General features: G+C 37.3%; 1 protein-coding gene across 2 annotated transcripts in view; it reads right to left on the reverse strand.

Annotated features, from left to right (window-relative positions):
- Positions 1-17,926, reverse strand: part of plpp3 (phospholipid phosphatase 3) — a 57,479-nt gene that overhangs the window by 19,986 nt on the left and 19,567 nt on the right. The window contains exons 2-3 of one of the 2 annotated variants that reach the window (XM_001919526.8): positions 6,437-6,594; positions 1,426-1,706 (exon numbers count right to left, since the gene is read on the reverse strand). In XM_001919526.8, coding sequence (XP_001919561.1) covers positions 1,426-1,706; positions 6,437-6,594 — 439 coding nt within the window. Of the gene's footprint in view, positions 1-1,425; positions 1,707-6,436; positions 6,595-8,015; positions 8,171-17,926 lie in introns of both variants that reach the window. The other variant, XM_003200678.7, reaches the window with a different exon arrangement.

A 17,926-nucleotide genomic window follows, 5' to 3' on the forward strand; every position in this document is an offset into this window, starting at 1 on the left:
ACAACAATAATAATATTAAAATTATAATAAAAAATAATAATACATTTGGTAGATTTCTGGCTAATTTGATTTTGCGAACTAAAAATAGTGAATATATCTATATACACACTATACTGAAATGTAATTATGTAATATTTAAATAATAAAATTTATAATATTTTTTAGCATATCTATGTTGAAAACAGTGAAGCTGAGAATTTTTTTTTGTGAGATTTTTTCAGGATTCAAAAACACTTTTCTTTTTTTTCCTTTCCTTTTTTATCTGTTGTATATCTTCTGGAAAAAAAAGCAAGACTTGACTACTATATATTTAGCAAAAATTGCTCTATTAAATAAAAAGCCTTAAAAAACACATTCCTGAAATTAAGAAATACTGCGAAATAAGCTACCAACATATTAAAAAACATAACAAATAAATAAACGACAAATAAAACATAACGTTTACAAACACATAAGCATACATTTTATTTTCACTCATTCTTCAACAAATCATTTAAAATTTACAGTTTTGTAAATGATTGCATAGGGTGTAACTAAGGGTGTAATGATACGTGTATTCATATTGAACCGTTCAGTATGAGGCTTAAGCGAACGATTCAGACTAATATCTGAAAAGTCAAACGAAAATAAAGCGTCTAAATATAATGTTTTCAGTGCAACTCTGCTCAACAAGGCATCCCAAACGACTCAGGCACACGCTGCACTAGCTCACTGCAAAATGGCTATAACGTTATTGTAATCCTCCTGTAACCAACAGCTGGTCTGCCGTTTGGGAGCACATTGGTTTTCCTGTAAGTTATGAGGGTGATGGCAAGAGAGTGATGGATAAAAAAAACAACGATATGTCACATCTGCTATGAGCGTAAGCTACATAAACGATAATACTTAAACACGTCAACTCATTTATGCTGACATCACGGTAGTGTGTCAACAACTGGAGTTAGACGAAAACTAGAAACTACAAACAACTATGCCTGCGGCATTCATACAGGCACTTCCTACAGATTCGAACAGGGCAAAACAAATCACAGAGGCGATCTGTACATTTACAGCTGTGGATATGAGACCTTAATTTGTGTTTTAAGAAATTTCAAATGTAATTGAGCCCCGTTACATTATTCCTTCATAAGCCCATTTCAGTCACACAATAATTCCTGCTTTCAGATCCACTAAAATGGCAGGTGACAGTCAAATCAAGCAGATCTGTGCTGTCTGAAGAAAATGTGGACACTTATTGTTCTAAAAAATAAATAAAAAATTACTTAAAAATTAATTGAAACAGAGTTACATTTCGACACCACTCTGTCATATGAAACCGAACCGTGATTTTTGTGAACCGTTACACCCTTAATTGTAATGATTCATATTTGTAGAATGTGACACAAAGCAAGTAAGCAGTGATATTAAAAGTGCTGAATATCTCACCTGGCCTCTTGAACTTTACTGGGATCTCCAGTGCATGTGTATTCAGTAATATATCCCAAAGAGCAGTCGATAGTAGAGTAGTTTGGCCGACAAACGTCTAGGAAGTGCGGTCTCATGCGTCCAACCGAGACCTTGGCGATGTCTGTGAACGACTGGCTGACAGCGCAGCCGAAGATGAACACTCCCACTTGTCTGTAAAGGGCGGAGACATACGGGTTTCCCACGAACGATTTGGAGCCCTGGCTCAGGTAATGGATCCTGTAGCATTCGCCAATCACAATCTGGAGAACGATTCATTCGCAGAGAATAAAAATCAACCATAGCACAGATTAATACAACAAACAGGCTCTGTTCCAAAACCTAGAGTGTAACATCCTTCACGAAAATGCCAAATAATTGCGTGTTTATGTACAGTTGAAGTCAGAATTATTAAACCCCCTGAATTATTAGCTTCACTGTTTATTTTTTTTTAACCCCAGTTACTGTTTGATGGAGAGATTTTTCCAACACATTTCTAAACATAATAGCTTTAACAACTTAATAATTTCTAATAACTGATTTATTTTTCTTTGCCATGATGACAGTAAATAATATTTGACTAGATATTTTTCAAGACACTTCTATACAGCTTAAAGTGACATTTAAAGGCTTAACTAGGTTAATTAGGTTAACTAGGCAGGATAGGGTAATTGGGCAAGTTAACAATGGTTTGTTCTGTAGACTATCGGAAATAATACAGCTAAAAGAAGCTAATAACTTTGACTTTAAAATAGTAATTAAAAAATTAAAACTGCTTTTATTCTAAGCAAAATAAAACAAGACTTTCTCCAAAAGAAAAAAATATTATCAGACATACTGTGAAAATTTCCTTACTCTGCTAAACATCATTTGAGAAATATTTAAATTCAATAATTGATTCAATAATTCTGACTTCAACTGTATATATTCACTTTTTACACATTTTAAGGTATGAAGGCTGTTAGCTTAGCAACCTGCTAATGACAAACGGCATGGAAATTAAATTAGTTGAGCCAATGTGTGTGATGCTTAGATTTGCTTCCAATACATTTAGACTACATTTATGAGAACAGTAGTGTTATGAGAAAAAGAGATGTCAATGACACCATGGAATCTGCGGCCAAAAAAGTTGTCGTATTAAAATATTATACTTAGGTTTTGTTTTAATTAGGTTCCAATAAGCCCCAAAAGCAAAGAGAAATAAAAAATGCATGTAAAAAATAGTTGGTCCTTAAGAGGATAGGGAGCTTATTCGGAAGTCCTCAAACAATCACAAAAATGAGCGCGCCTTTGCATTGAAGAATAATGTCAATACGCTTAAAATAAAACTGCAGAAATCAACATATTTCTTTACAAAATTCTGCATAGAAATATCTAATAAAATCCGCAGGTTCTGTCTGGACCTATGAGATCATAGAAAATCGCAAAAAAAGTGATGACACTGGTAGGTCATGTGACAAAGTCATAGTTCAAAATCGAATGTATGAGTTGTTTATTTATTTATTTATTTTTTGGATGTACTGGAAGCATTTAAAATGAGCAGATCGCTGTTTAGGAATTGTAGCAAGATGGCTCCCTAGATGTAGGAACAGAGCTATAATATCAAAGTACATTTTGTGAATGTGTGAAATCACACCAGGAAAAAAAAAAAAAAAAAAAAAAAAATATATATATATATATATATATATATATATATATATATATATATATATATATATATATATATATATATATATAAATATATATATATAAATATATATATATATATATATATATATATATATATATATATATATATATATATATATAAATATGCCATTATATACTATCAAACGTTCGGTGGTCAGGTCATGGGCATGCAGAGTGAGGTTAGACATACACATGCAGATGAGGAATCAGTAGCACATTAACAAACAAAAAAAGCAAGAGGAAAATGAGAAAGAAAGGAGAACACAGGAGTTATGACTGAGCATGGCCTGCCTGTTACTGGTGATACTTTAATGATATGGAACAAGTTTAATGTTTCTGAAAGTTATGGCTTTCATATGAGAAGTCAGAGCATGGGGTTTTAAAAGCGGAGGTCTGCATCATTCGTAACCGGCAGGATTTAAATCAGACTGCATAGGCAGAGGTTATGAAGTACATAAACTATGCCTTAATGAGATATTTACTATCTCGCATGTATTTTTTTGTCTCTCCAAAATGTGGAGGGGTGCTTTTGTGGTGGTAGTGAAGAGCGGGACTGGCTTCCCCGGGGCCTAACCAAACTAGGACTGGAGACAGTGCTAATTAACTACAGCTGTGTGAGGGGTGCCAACACACACACATATATACATACACGCACATATGCAGTCCTTGTTTTAATCATAAGAACTGCTGAGCATGGGAACATGTCTAGTCCAGACAGTGAGGCATGCATGTCTCCATACGGGATCTCCATGGAGTCATAGTTTGGTGTTGGGCCAGTGTTCAGGGGATTGTATTTTAAGACTACTTCCCTCATCTTCCACCACTATGTTCCATTTGGGGTTCGTCTGATGTGTTGGATTTTGGCTGTTTTTGAGTTCGATGTAAGCGCAAAAGTCATTGCGCTATCTGGTTTAGTGTTGCATTGGCTCTTGTTTGTCATTTAACACGTGCTCTGCAGGTGACAGAGTTCATTCGCGAGAAGTTAACCCTTCGCCAGCTGTCATGAGGGCTACGAATGTCCACTAATTCAACACCTCGGCAGCTGTGAGTGTGTGTGTGTGTGTGTGTGTGTGTGGGGGGGGGTGTTTAATGTCTTATCCATATTTATTTAAAGACTCTAATTGAGTTTTGTGAGAGTTTAGGCAACCTTTTTTTGTGTGTGTTGTGTGTGTTTAGCATTTAGTTTTGTTTTAATTAGCATTTGGGGATCAAATTTAAGTAACTGGATGAGTAGATAAAACTCAAACCACCTTTCTCCACAAAGTTTTTGTCATTACATTATTAACAGGGATGCACTGAAATGAAAATCCTCCCAAAACCAAACATTCTAGATGCACATGACACAAACTGAAAATGCTTTGTGATAATTATTATGCTTTTGTTAAATAATATAAAGCAATTTTGTGAGTTTTTAAATTTAACTCATTAGCTTAACTTACAGTGATTTAAAAATAAAATAAAAACAACAATAAAACAAGGCAATAAAATAACCACATCTGACAACTCTAAAGGCATCATTTTACCAGCATTGCCATAACAGCACAGTAGTGCTTTTGCAAACATGTACACTCACTGGTCACTTTATTAAGTACACCTTTCCAGGTTGGACCCACTTTTCCCTTCAGAACTGCTTTAATCCTTTGTGGCATAGATTCAACAAGCTATTGAAAATATTCCTCTGAGATTTTGGTCCAGATTGTCATGATAGCATCACTCAGTTGCAGCAGATGTGTCGGCTGCACATCCATGATGACAATATCCCATTTCACCACATCCCAAAGGTGCTCTATTGGATTGAGGATCTGGTGACTGTGGAGGCCATTTGAGTACATTGAACTCATTGTCATGTTCAAGCATGATTCACACTTTTTTTTTTATGACATGGCGCGTTGATCTGCTGGAAGACGGGTACACTGTGGTCATTAAGGGATGGACATGGTCAGCAACAATACTCAGTTAGGGTGTTCCGTTGACACGATGCTTAATTGGTACAAATGAGCCCAAAGTGTGCCAAGAAAATATCACCATTACACCACCAGACTGAACCATTGATACAAAGTAGGATGGATCCATGCCTTCATGTCGTTGACGCCAAATTCTGACCCTACTATCCGAATGTTGCAGCAAAAATCGAGACTCATCAGACCAGGCAACGTTTCTCCAATCTTCTATTGTCCAATGTTGGTGAGCCTTAGCAAATTGTAGCCTTAGTTCCCTGTTCTTAGCTGACAAAAGTGGCGCCTGGTGTGGTCTTCTGCTGCTGTAACCCATCTGCCTTAAGGTTTGATGTGTTGAGCTTTCAGAAATTCTCTTCTGTATACCTCGGTTGTAATGAGTGGTCATTTGAGTAACTGTTGCCTTTCTATCAGCTCGAACCAGTCTGGCCATTCTCCTCTGACCTCCTCTGGCATCAACAAGGCATTTGCGCCAACAGAACTGCCCCCCATTGGATATTTTCTCTTTTTCAGGCCACACTCTGTAAACCCTAGAGATGGTTGTGTGTGAAATCCCCAGTAGATGAGCAGTTTCTGAAATCCTCAGACCAGCACCGATTACCATGCTACGTTTAAAGTCATTTAAATCCCCTTTCTTCCCCACTCTCGGTTTGAATTGCAGCAGATCATCTTGATCATGTCTACATGCCTAAATGCTTTGAGTTGCTGCCATGTGATTGGCTGATTAGAAATTTGCGTTAAAAAGCTGTTGGACAGGTGTACCTAATAAAGTGGCCGGTGAATGTCCATATTACATAGATATGTCCAGTCAGTGTGTTATTTGAACAGTTTTCTGTTTTTCAATGAACATGTCATATTTTTGGCTGTTTATACTACTTTGGACCAAAATTCTAATAAGATGCATCCCTAATATTGTAATTTTACCATTTTGAACAATAACTTAGCATTGCTGTTTCTGCGTATAACTTTTCTGACCAAACGTCTAACTCAAAAACAGCAATGCATCACAAATCACATGCAGGCAGAAGACGATGAAATAGAAAAGAGAGAATGAGATCCAAAGGGGGAGACAGAGAGAAAGAGAGAGAGAGAGCGAGAGAAAGAGAGAGAGAAAACAGAAAGCCAGAGGTAGCCCTGACCATGATGAGCTACTCAACTCATTTTAAATAAAAAGATGGAATGGGGAGGACTGGTTAATGGATTCAAACATGATTATGGATGCGCTAAAAAGTCACTATTTATTCCTACAGTTAATCTACTGATCTAATAGGGGGGGTGAGGGATGTAGATGGGATGTTTATATGGATAAGTGGTAGATTTATATGAATATATATATAAGAGTAACTTACGGAGAAGATGACAATTAGAATGCCAGCGGCACAGAGCACGGCATCGCTTATGGTGTCCCCGTTTTTATACGGGTACTGGATGGACTGGTCACTGCAGTAAAACCCGCGGTGGTACGGCTTGATTGTGCTAGTTTCAATTATCAGGAAAGGCAGGACAGCTACAGCAAAACACACACACACACACACACATAGATAGAGGGAGAGAGGGGGAGAGAGAGAAAGAGAGAGATTTCAGGTCAGTCTCAGAAAGACACACGCAGGTAGCGGCACAGCACAGCACAGCACACAGCAGCCGAGGATTATGGGAAATACCAGGTAGGACGGAGGGGGGTGCGACATGGTAGCTCAGTTTCTAAGAGAGTCGAAATGCATATTTAGTCTGTCAGCAGTTGGTTCTTTCAGCTATCCACCTTTTTCAGCATGTGATGACTGCAAATATATCAGCCTGACCTCCTGAAAAAACGTATTTTACGTGTCGTCAGTTAAGTGGCTAATTCGTTACAATTCGTGCAAGTTCAGTTGTACGAAATTTCACGATTTTAAAAAGGAGGCGTGGCACCCAATCCCACTCTAAACCCAAACATCATTGGGTGATGAGCAAATCGTAATAAATTTTACAAATTAGATCGTACAAATTCATACGAATTAGCCATTAAATCCATTTATAGATTAAGCCATTAATAGAGAATTATAGAATAGAATAGAATTAGCCATTAATAGAGTTATAAATTGTCGTGAGATTGTGTTGGATATATAAGATAATGAATACTTTGGATTTTACGATTGTGTTATAAATAATCCACATAGTGAAAACAGATTGGGAGGTTGCATTTGTGCTATATATTTATATTTGGGTCCCACTTTATATTAAGCGTCCTGAACTACTATGTATTTACACAGAAATTAATAATTCATTACAATGTACTAATTGTGTAAATACATGTATTTACTGGGTACTTATGCTTGATTACCTGTATACCTGTATGTAATTACATCTGTATTAAATTCTGTAATCACATTTGTAAATACACTGTTGACTATGCCTTGCACCTTAACGCACCCTTAAACTTACGCATACCACCAAACATGTCCATAACCCTACCTCTATACCAACTCAAGAGCACCACAAGTGTTCTCAAATACATTATGAACAGAGTAAGTACATTGTATTTATTTTTTGTTGCAAGTACATAGTAGTTAAGGACACTTGATATAAAGTGGGACCTATATTTGCTTCATATATGCGCTTGGTATTTCAATCAGTTTTGCTCCTATAGGTTATTTACCTTTAGCATTCCCTATACATTACAGTTATATTAAGTATACATCTATAATATTGCTGCAATATTTGTTTTTTTATATTCAATGGATGAACTGTGAGGACAATATTCATTTTGGTTTACAGCATAATGGAAGTTACGCTCATAATTCATGCACTGCATCACGTGGGTAAGGAAAAGGGTGGATATATTATCTATAAAATACAAAGACTCTCTCAAAAGACTGATTTTCCGATGCGGTCACCCCGCTTGCCTGGCCCCATGTCCTCCGTCTTTAGGCCCTTGTGCAGGGCACTTACGCTGGCAATGGGCAGGAGGAGGCCCACAGCTGTCAGAACAGAGGAGGGCACAGTGCTGTTTTTATAGGCGTAGCGGATACTGTCGTCTGAGCAGTAGAACCCACGCTGGTACGGCTGCACTGTCGATTTATGCAACACCATCGAGGGCAGCATGACTACGCAAAAACACACACACAGACCCCGTGGGGTGGGTCATGACACACACTTACCTGAGAGGGTAGGGATTGTTGACATGACTAATGTTCATGAAGCTTTTTTAGAATTGTTAAAAAAAAATAAAATAAAACACATCACAAATTCAGTATTTTGTTTCTTATTTAAAAGCAGAGATTTGATTTAAGAAGCTCGATTTCGGAAAAGAATACATAAAGGCTTTTGTGACTTGAACAGTTCTATCAGTGTTTGGATAAAAAGTCAGAATTGTGAGACATAAATTCAAAATTCTGAGAAAAATTGGTAACATCTTCCAATTCTGAATTCTCATTCATCCATTCATTTTCCTTCGGCTTAGTCCCTTTATTAATCCGGGGTCGCCACAGCAGAAAGAACCGCCAACTTATCCAGCATATGTTTTACATGGCGGATGACCTTCCAGCTGCAACCCAGTACTGGGAAACACCCATACACATGCAGACACATACACTATGGCCAATTTAGTTCATTTGATTCACCTATACTGCATGTCTTTGGATTGTAGGGAAATTGGAGCACGCGGAGGAAACCAACGCAAACACAGGGAGAACATGCAAACTCAAAATTATGAATTCTTTTCCAAATAATTGCGCTTTTGTCTCAAAACTTGCAGAACTTCTTGAATTTTGACAAAAATGTCTGAACAATGAGATAGCCAGTTAGAATTGAATGATAAAAAGCCACAATTGCCTTATTTACTTTATTCATTTATAATACTTTTTTTCTTTGCATTGGCAAATCATGCTTTAAAATCTCATGAACACAATTCAAGATCTAATTCAATACTATTTAATAATTAAACTAAATACTGAATTTGATCTTGTTTCAAGGACATCACATGAATGGAAAAAGAAATCAAAATACTGATTGCGATATCAAAAGCATGCCATCTACCTGCAAAAGCCTTAAACTTGAGCAAAAGTGCATTGACATGTGAAAGGAATTAATGCAGAAGGACTAAGAATTTCATCAAATGATTTGTTCACCTAATTTGACAAGCCAACCTTTATCTAATCTTCTAAACAAAGCCCTAAGTTAAGTACTACAAGATCCATGTACACAAAACCTCACAGAGCGCACAAAACGTTCTGTCTATCTAATACACATTGTTTTGAAGTAACAGTTAGCGGCACAATAGCAAAAGAGAGGCTTCCCCTTGGCTCGGGTTCAGGGCTATTGTCAGCGCAAAGTAGCTTACAGTTAAAGACAATGCAGCCTAATGGCATTAAGCAAAGCTTTTATTCAAACTATACTGTATGCAGAAAACTAATTCAGACCAGATAAGACATCACAACAAACCCCAAACCCTTCAAAGTTTATCTTGCTTTGATTTTAGTGTTTTACTGAGGGACTAAAAAGTAATTTTGTAAAATGGAATGCTGGGTTATCACAAGAAAAACTGAGGTTTGGGAATTTCTGTGACACCAATTCTGGATCAGTGTAATTTGTTGAAGTCTTGTTGCAAAACTTAGTGAGCTACATCTTAAAGGGAGCACCAGAACAATCACGGGACTCAGTAAGTAATTAATTTAGAAAAATATATAGACAAAATCTCTATGCATCACAAAATTCCAATTGTGTCTGATGTAGGCTAATAGGTCAAAATGAACTCATTCTGCATTTAGAAATCACAATTTCTCTTGACTCGTCAACCATTTTGATTTATTTAGCAGTGCTGGTGAATATACAAAGAGCTTCTAAAGCAGGGGTGTCCACACTCGGTCCTGGAGGGCCGGTGTCCTGGAAAGTTTAGCTCCAGCCCTAATTAAACACACCTGAACCAGCTAATCAAGCTCTTACTAGGTATACTAGAAACATTCAAGCAGGTGTGTTGAAGCAAGTTGGAGCTAAAGTCAGCAGGACACTGGCCCTCCAGGACCGACTTTGGACACCCCTGTTCTAAAGAATCTGTTCAGAACAAGTTCTTAGTAGTTGTGTCGCATAACATGGCATTTATATCTGCTTGTAATAAAAATGTGGCTATGATGAAGGCAACTTACTAGAATCTGGAATATAGTGTGTGGATATTTCGTAGACAGATTGTGTTGAGCTTTCAGGTTTGCTTGTGGTTTCGCTAAAACATTTTCACAAGAGTTTGTTTCATGTCTTTCTGCTTCATGAGAGAACCATGATGGAGACACTATTTGTGGTTTAAAGCAAAACCCTGAAGGCTTATGTTGTGGAGGGTTCCTTTGGTATAAAAACGATCAACAAACTACACGCACATTAGTTCGGTATGCATCTAAACCAGCTTATTTTTTTTCTGAAAGAAACACATGCCAGGCTGGGATTTCAGCCCGAAATGGCTGAATCATTAAAATGTCACACGTCCTGCAAAACACACGTCAGCTGGCATCATCCAGCCAATGGCGGGAAAAATAAATACATATTTTCGAATCAAAGCAAACTAAACATCAGACGCAAAGTTGTGGTGGGAGCGTTTGAAAAGTTCCCCTTGAAGGATTGTAAAATGTGTGAATAGCAAGAAAAACAAAGCTTAGCTTACGCCGACCACCCAAACGTCTGGAACGGTGTTTGGAGCGAACGAGAGAAGGGGCCGTTTGGGCTCTTTGCGGTTGGAGAGAGGAGACTGCAGCCGTGGTGACTGATCTTTTCTAACACACACATATACATATATATACATATATGTACATATATATATATATATATATATATATATATATATATATATATATATATATATATACACACACACACACAATAAAACAAACCTTTTGCGAAGTAAGATCACACCAGCACTGGGAATAAGCACATTTTGAAAAACAACGTTTTTCAATCGACCCTCTGGGACTTTTCGCTTGCAAAATCTACTTATACCTCAACTTCCAAAATCTATGTTCTTAAACACAGGGTGAAATAATATTCAAACATATTCAAAGGAATATTATGTTGTGGTTTTTAGACATAAGGTCATGCACGACATAAGCTACTTCATCTACATGCGGTCAAACACCTCTTTCCTCTCTCCCTCTTTTCAGACGGATAGGCATTACCAGTATTAAAGGCAGTAGATGCTTTTAACACCTGTAAAAATAAAGAGCTTTGTGGGGTTTTCTCACAGGTGCTCAAATAGGGGGACGCTCAAAGAAACTTGGCTCAGCCAAATCAATCATGGGATATGAACCTGGGTGGAGCGAATTCGTTGGACATAGGGTTCATATGCGGAAACACATGCAGACATGGACGCACATTCCTTCTTGGCACGACTTGTGATGTTTTCAGATCTGCTCTGACCACAAGGTCAAGTACACTTAGAATGTCTGGAAAAGCCAAGTCTTGGTGATCATATTTCAGCATATGCTAATGCATTGTCATATACCGCTCACAAATCTATCTTTTAAATTCATATTTTAATGGGAAGCTATAATATTATATTAGTTCAAATACGTAAGATTAGTCAGTACTGATGCCAAATCTGGAGCTTATCTAACAAAATTACTTATAATAACCGTCCAAAACCAGTACACCCAAATTAATATGTTATAGAAAAATATTAAATACAAATTTTAAAAAGAGAAAAAATAAAGAGAAGCAAGGATTTTGAAAAATTTAGTTGAAATTTTGTAGGTTGTAATTTGTTTTTGCAATATTCAATTGTATTATCTTTCAATATCTAAATATGTTCTGCAACTAAAATGTTATTTTAATAATTATATCTGTTTAATAAATCTGTTTTGTTTAAAAACACCAAAATACATTGCCTATATTTACTGAAAATTGATACAAATATTTATTTCCAAAATGGGTGTAGTCATTTGTGCTGAGAACTGTACAACAAAGCAGACCATATTAATTTCGGTTAGGATGTGTATAGCTGCACAATTATTATGTCAAAAGATAAAGAAAAACAAAATAATACGTTAAGTCAAATGATCCTCAATGCTTAAGTAAAGAAAAACAAAACTTTAAATCATATATTAAGTGCACTCTCAGAAATAAAGCTGTCACATGTGTGATACATTTGTACCTACAGTTTTATCTAAAGGGTCGATTGGTATCTCCAAGTTATATATCAGTACCTAAATTGTCAACAGGTACACTTTTGTACTTTTAAGTTATTACCATTAAGGTATCAGTAGGGACACCTTATGAACCTTTTAAAAGGAACCACCCCGAAGACAGCTTTATTGCTGAGCGAGTGTGGTAAAGTTAACAGTAAAAATGAAAGTTAACTCAAAAAAATAATTTTATTATTATTTCTTTCCTTAAAATTGTATTTATGCTATAGAAAAACCCTCAGATTAATAAATCAGACCAAAACTTGTGTAATGGCTTAAATATGTTGTGTACTGGTATTTCGCCACAGTACATACTTAGAACAACTGAAAGAGGAGAACTGAGAGGCCACAAAACTTAAATAGTTCCGAAATGTGTGTTTTTGTACAAAAAAACTACACATTATGTCTATGTGTTTGTGAAAAGCCTTCTGTCTATGCTCAATGATGTTGGCTGAGAGCCCGTATCATGCCAGTATTTCATTGTTATATCGCCCATGCCACCACCATGAGAACAACTTGGTATGTCAAGACTTCTTCGTTTTTTACCCTTTCTTTATGGTTCGTCAGCCATTAAATGACAATGTGAAAGCCACAAGCGCTCAATTCTTGAGAATCTTTCTTCAAAACGCTCCAAAAATGTTATCCTAGCAGAATGATTCACATTCACATTTAATCATTGATGTTTCATTAATTGATTCACATTCAATCATTCAGGTGAATCACAGAATGATTCACATTCTGAAGCTAGAGCCTTTTCTCAGCTAAATCAAATGGAGAATGCTGCATACTGGTCTATTTTTCCACAGATTTAAGGAACAAACTATTATGTAACACAGCAACATGTAGTTTACCTGACTTTACCCAGTAGTCATACTAAAAACAAGCATCACAGAATGATTCACATTCTGAAGCTAGAGCCTCTTCTCAGCTAAATCAAATGGAGAATGCTGCATACTGGTCTATTTTTCCACAGATTTGAGGAACAAACTATTATGTAACACAGCAACATGTAGTTTACCTGACTTTAACCAGTAGTCATACTAAAAACAAGCATTTTGAATCATGGTGCTTCCGCAAGCAGTTCAGCGCTTCTGTTTTTTAAGTTAACCTTTTCCAAAGTGATTCAAACAATCCTATGAATATATTTCAATGGTTTAATGTCACAGATATATGTAGATGCCATTTGTTGTTTTACTTCTTTTTATCTACTGTAACTGTCTACTCAACCTTTCTGGTACAATAGTAACTATGGGGCTCAGTAACTATGAGAGACTGAAGAAAAAAAAGGGATGGGAGGAAGCCACTAGTCTGAGGTCGCAGTAAAGTAAATTAAATAGAAATAAATTAAGTCACAATGGACCCATGACCGCAGCTAAAGAGTGGCGAGTGCTGACCTACAGACACAAAGAGGACGCTGTCCAAGTTAAACAGTTCTTATCGTATCCTCGTGTCAGGGAAGCCATGTGAAAAATATTAAAAGCTAAACTGATGTCAAACAGACCAATGTCCTTGTCAAGATCTATTTACTTGGTCAATGTGCAAATTTACTGCTGTAGAGACTGTGCCCTTTTATATCATGAACTCCCAGTTCATCTCTAAGCCCAAAAACCCTATGTTCAGAAAGTTCATGTGAAGGTTGTCATTTAAAGTGGCTCTTGGTCTTTGGGTTGAGTGTGCATAAGCTTTCCATTCGTACTCTGACACTCAGCAGTGAATAGAAGCCTAATGAACAATAGCCATTTTCCAATCTGCCTATCTCTATGCACATTTTGGTATATCGCATAAAAAATTGCTTTAAAACTAATTAATACGACAAAATTTGCATAAAAAATGTATGTGCACAGCTACTGTGAAAACCTACTTTTTCACTTTATATGTGCATAAACTACAATGGAAATAAGTTTACCAGATAAATTCTAGCATGGCCCTCAAAAAATAATGTGATTTGATCATTTAACAACAAAAATAAGCACAATGAAACGCCTTTCTTAAGGACTGGGCAATTAATCGAAAAGTAATCGTAATTGACATTCAGAACCTATAATCGTCTTGGAAATTTTTCCAGGACAATTTTTTCAATTACTTTCCCTCACGTGACCCCACTCTGTTAAAGGCTGTATGTAATTTCTACTTCTGGGGCCACTTTGCAGATGAACTCATTCTTGAGCCTTTGCACCACATTGACTATGATTGAAAGCTGTGTCAGAGTTGCCTTTAGACAGCATATAAAACTTGTCAGTGGACAATGAGGGCAAAAAAAGGTTATAAACAAATAAAATAATTGTTAATTAATCGTAATCGAGGTAAAATGTTCAATTAATCAAGATTTAGATTTTAGGCCAAATCGCCAAGCCCTACAATTATCAGTAGCAGTGCAAGCTTAAATGGCACTCTAAGCAAACAACGAACGTGCTGCCCTCAAGGTGTTTGTGCCGTCCTTGGTCGCAGACGAAAGTGAGTGGACAGCAGGGGTAATGGGGCGGGGGGTGGCTGTGGAGGGTTGGATGGAGGGGTGATTATCTACATCGCCACTGGCCATTATGGACAAACCAGTGGACCACCATCTGAAGTGATTTTTTGCTCATTCTAAAATTCTAAAATAAAAAGTAATTCCAAGGGTCTGCGGTGCTGAAGATTGGGGTTTGTCTTCATCTTCTGAGCAAGTAATTTATTAAATAAGAAAAAGGCCCACAATATCTTCTCTTGCTGCAGCAAATTCATTTTTTTTTATATTTGGCACAAGTTTTTTTTTTTAGGAAGTGATGATTTTGTTTTCTTTGACTTATTAGATGGAAACTGCTTTATTAGGGAATGTTTTCAGCCACATTCCAGTTTTGCGCAAAAGCCTAATTTACATCTTTGGATGAATGCATAGCTAATGAGGCCGAAATCTGTTGGGACCTCGAGCACCGCACATACACCAGACACACTCAGAAAACATTTATAAGTGGGTGGCATATTGGTGCAGTGTGAGGGAAATTTTTCTATTTCCCTTATCAGATGTGGTCATGCAGCCTTTCTGCTGTCAGCAGGAGAACGGCTAGACGTCAGTTAGTCGCTACGGGCAACCACTGAGCCAGCTCTTCGCAGCCACAACACTTGCTGATAGGCTAGACAGGAAATCAGCTGTAGAAATCAATGTTTATACATATAAAAAATAGGATGATTCTTATCAGACTATCGACTATTGGTTTCTGGCTTGAAGTCTGGAGGGAAATCTTGTTTGTGTGTCTGCTACAAGAATATAATAACAGATCTTATAAGCATTTATGAAAATGTGTGAGGGATTACGCTTACAGATTACATCAAATGCTTACAGCTTTGATGGAAATTGATTGTTCTTTTTTCAAGTAGGTCACATCCACTAGAAAAAGCCACTGGAAGTAATGCACCCTGACAGAATAAAGACTGTATGACCAAAACACCAAGCTTACCAAAGGTTAAGAGACAATCATTTTGAGAAACAAAATTCGTTAATGAGTGCCATGGTGGCTCAGTGGTTAGCATTGCCACCTCACAGCAGGAAGGTCGCTGGTTTGAGCACCAGATGGCATTTCTGTGTGGAGTTTGCATGTTTTCCCCATGTTTTAGCGTGGATTTCCTCCGGGTGCCCCGGTTTCCCCTATAGTCCCTGGACATGCACTATAAGTGAACTGAATAAGCTTAATTGGTCGTAGTGTATGTGTGTGAATGAGTGTGTATGGGTGTTTCCCAGTGTTGGGATGCAAAACATATAAGTTGGCGGTTCATTATGCCAAGGCGACCCCTGATGAATAAAGGGACAAAGCCGAAGGTAAATGAATGAATGAAATTTCCTTAACACAAATCTGTCTCTGGTTGTCGACAATTAAGGCCAAATCTAACACAACTGGTTGTTCCAGTGTTGCTGGGTCAGACATGTTCAAACAAATAATTTTCTGATAGTGCAAACTCTTAAAACTAGACTATCTAGTTAAAGGTACATGATGTGGAACTGTTTGCACTTGCATCTGATTTAGATTTTTCTTCCTTCAAAGCGTCCAAATGTCTTTTGCGGTAAAGGAAGTTGTGGTATTGACTGCATGATGAGGTGAAAGTCGACTGCATTGTGAAACCGAAGATCCGAATGACTATTAAAGGCCGATTTGTCATTGTTGCGACAAAGATGCATTAGTGAAAAGGAAATTCACTTAGTGAAAGGACGCGTATGCAAGAAAGGCCTTCTCCTGACAGAAGCTGTCTGCCCTTGAACAATGAGCGCATTGAAAGGACAACAAAGGGTCAAAATTCTCTTTTGAACAGATTGTGCATATGCATAAGCACAATAAAACACTCATAGACACAAACACATTTATCTTCTATCAGATGTGCAAAGCAGAACCAAGTCGGGTCAGCAAGAATAGCACAGATATAGGTTAGCGTGACTGTGCCTCTGTGGCACTAGGTGAGCTAGCAGAAAGTACACATTTAAAATGTGGCAAAAAGTACACACACACAATGAGAGATTCTCTGAAATAGAAACCACAATTAACACAACATGTCTTCAAGATATGTCTCTTCAAAATTAGCCACAGACTGAGTCAGCCAAATCAAGTCTTCCTGTAGTCTGAGGACACAGAGACGGATTTGAAGAATGCTAGAAAAAAGGGCAAGTGACATAATGAAGCAAGGATGTTTTAGAGTTTACACTCCTTAAAAAGGCCTTTACGAGTTTTTCCATTTCCAATTGTTTACTTGTTTCCAGTTACCCCATGATGATGAGAGTGATGAGCTATTTTTTTTCAGACAGAATAGTATCATATTAGTTTGAACCACTGCCTCCCTCGAAGGGACTGATAGACCCACCCAAAAGGCATTCCATGTGACTAAGAGTGACGGAATTCCTTTTGAGGGGGGGTGGAAAGGTCATGGTATTTGATTAAAGATTATGAAGGCAACTGTTTTTTTTACAAAATAATGAAGTGCATAGATGCATTTAGAACTATAACTGCAGTATACATATAAAAATAAGAAGAGTACAGTTTGACTTCATGCCGAATTTCACCAGCATGGATCACACCACACTTTGAGCTAGACATTATTGTAGGGATGTAAAGGATGGTAATGGAACAGCAGGATGAAGGTGAAGGGAAGTAAGAGGGTAAACAGTGAACAGGTAGGTTAGTTGATCGGGCATCCTACGATAATTCCCAGAGAATCAGAGTGGGGTACCATCTCTGTAATATTTTGGTAGAGTGATTGAACACCCTGACTCAACCTAGGAGAGAAGAGACGATTATAGAATTGTTAATGGGCAGCAAGGAAATAGAAGGAGAAAGTGTGGGTTTGAAAGAACGAGAAGAACAGTGTTAGAGGACTGGTCTGTCTTATTTAAGTTTTAAGGAGTAGGTGATTGGTTAAGGAGGCAAAGTGAGGCGTGGTCCTGCTGCCGAACCTTTGTTAACAAGTTAACTCCATTTAAGTCACTTTGCAAAATGTCTGCCAGAGCCGAGATTCCAAGGTTTGGATACTTAACACACTGGCTTTTCATCCTCAAAAACCATTGAGATGAATGACAATACTAATCGAAAACTTTCTCCAGGTACCACAGACACCCTTGGCCAGAGCTTTGTTCTCTTGTCAAGCACTTCAGGTTGTTTTATAAGTCTTGGACGAAGTACATGCTCATCACACAAGCCTGAGCATGAATGTTCCTGTGACCTAAATCCCAGTTGGACACAA

The sequence above is a fragment of the Danio rerio genome, chromosome 20 (genome assembly GCF_049306965.1).
Source record: "Danio rerio strain Tuebingen ecotype United States chromosome 20, GRCz12tu, whole genome shotgun sequence".
Lineage (NCBI taxonomy): Eukaryota > Metazoa > Chordata > Actinopteri > Cypriniformes > Danionidae > Danio > Danio rerio.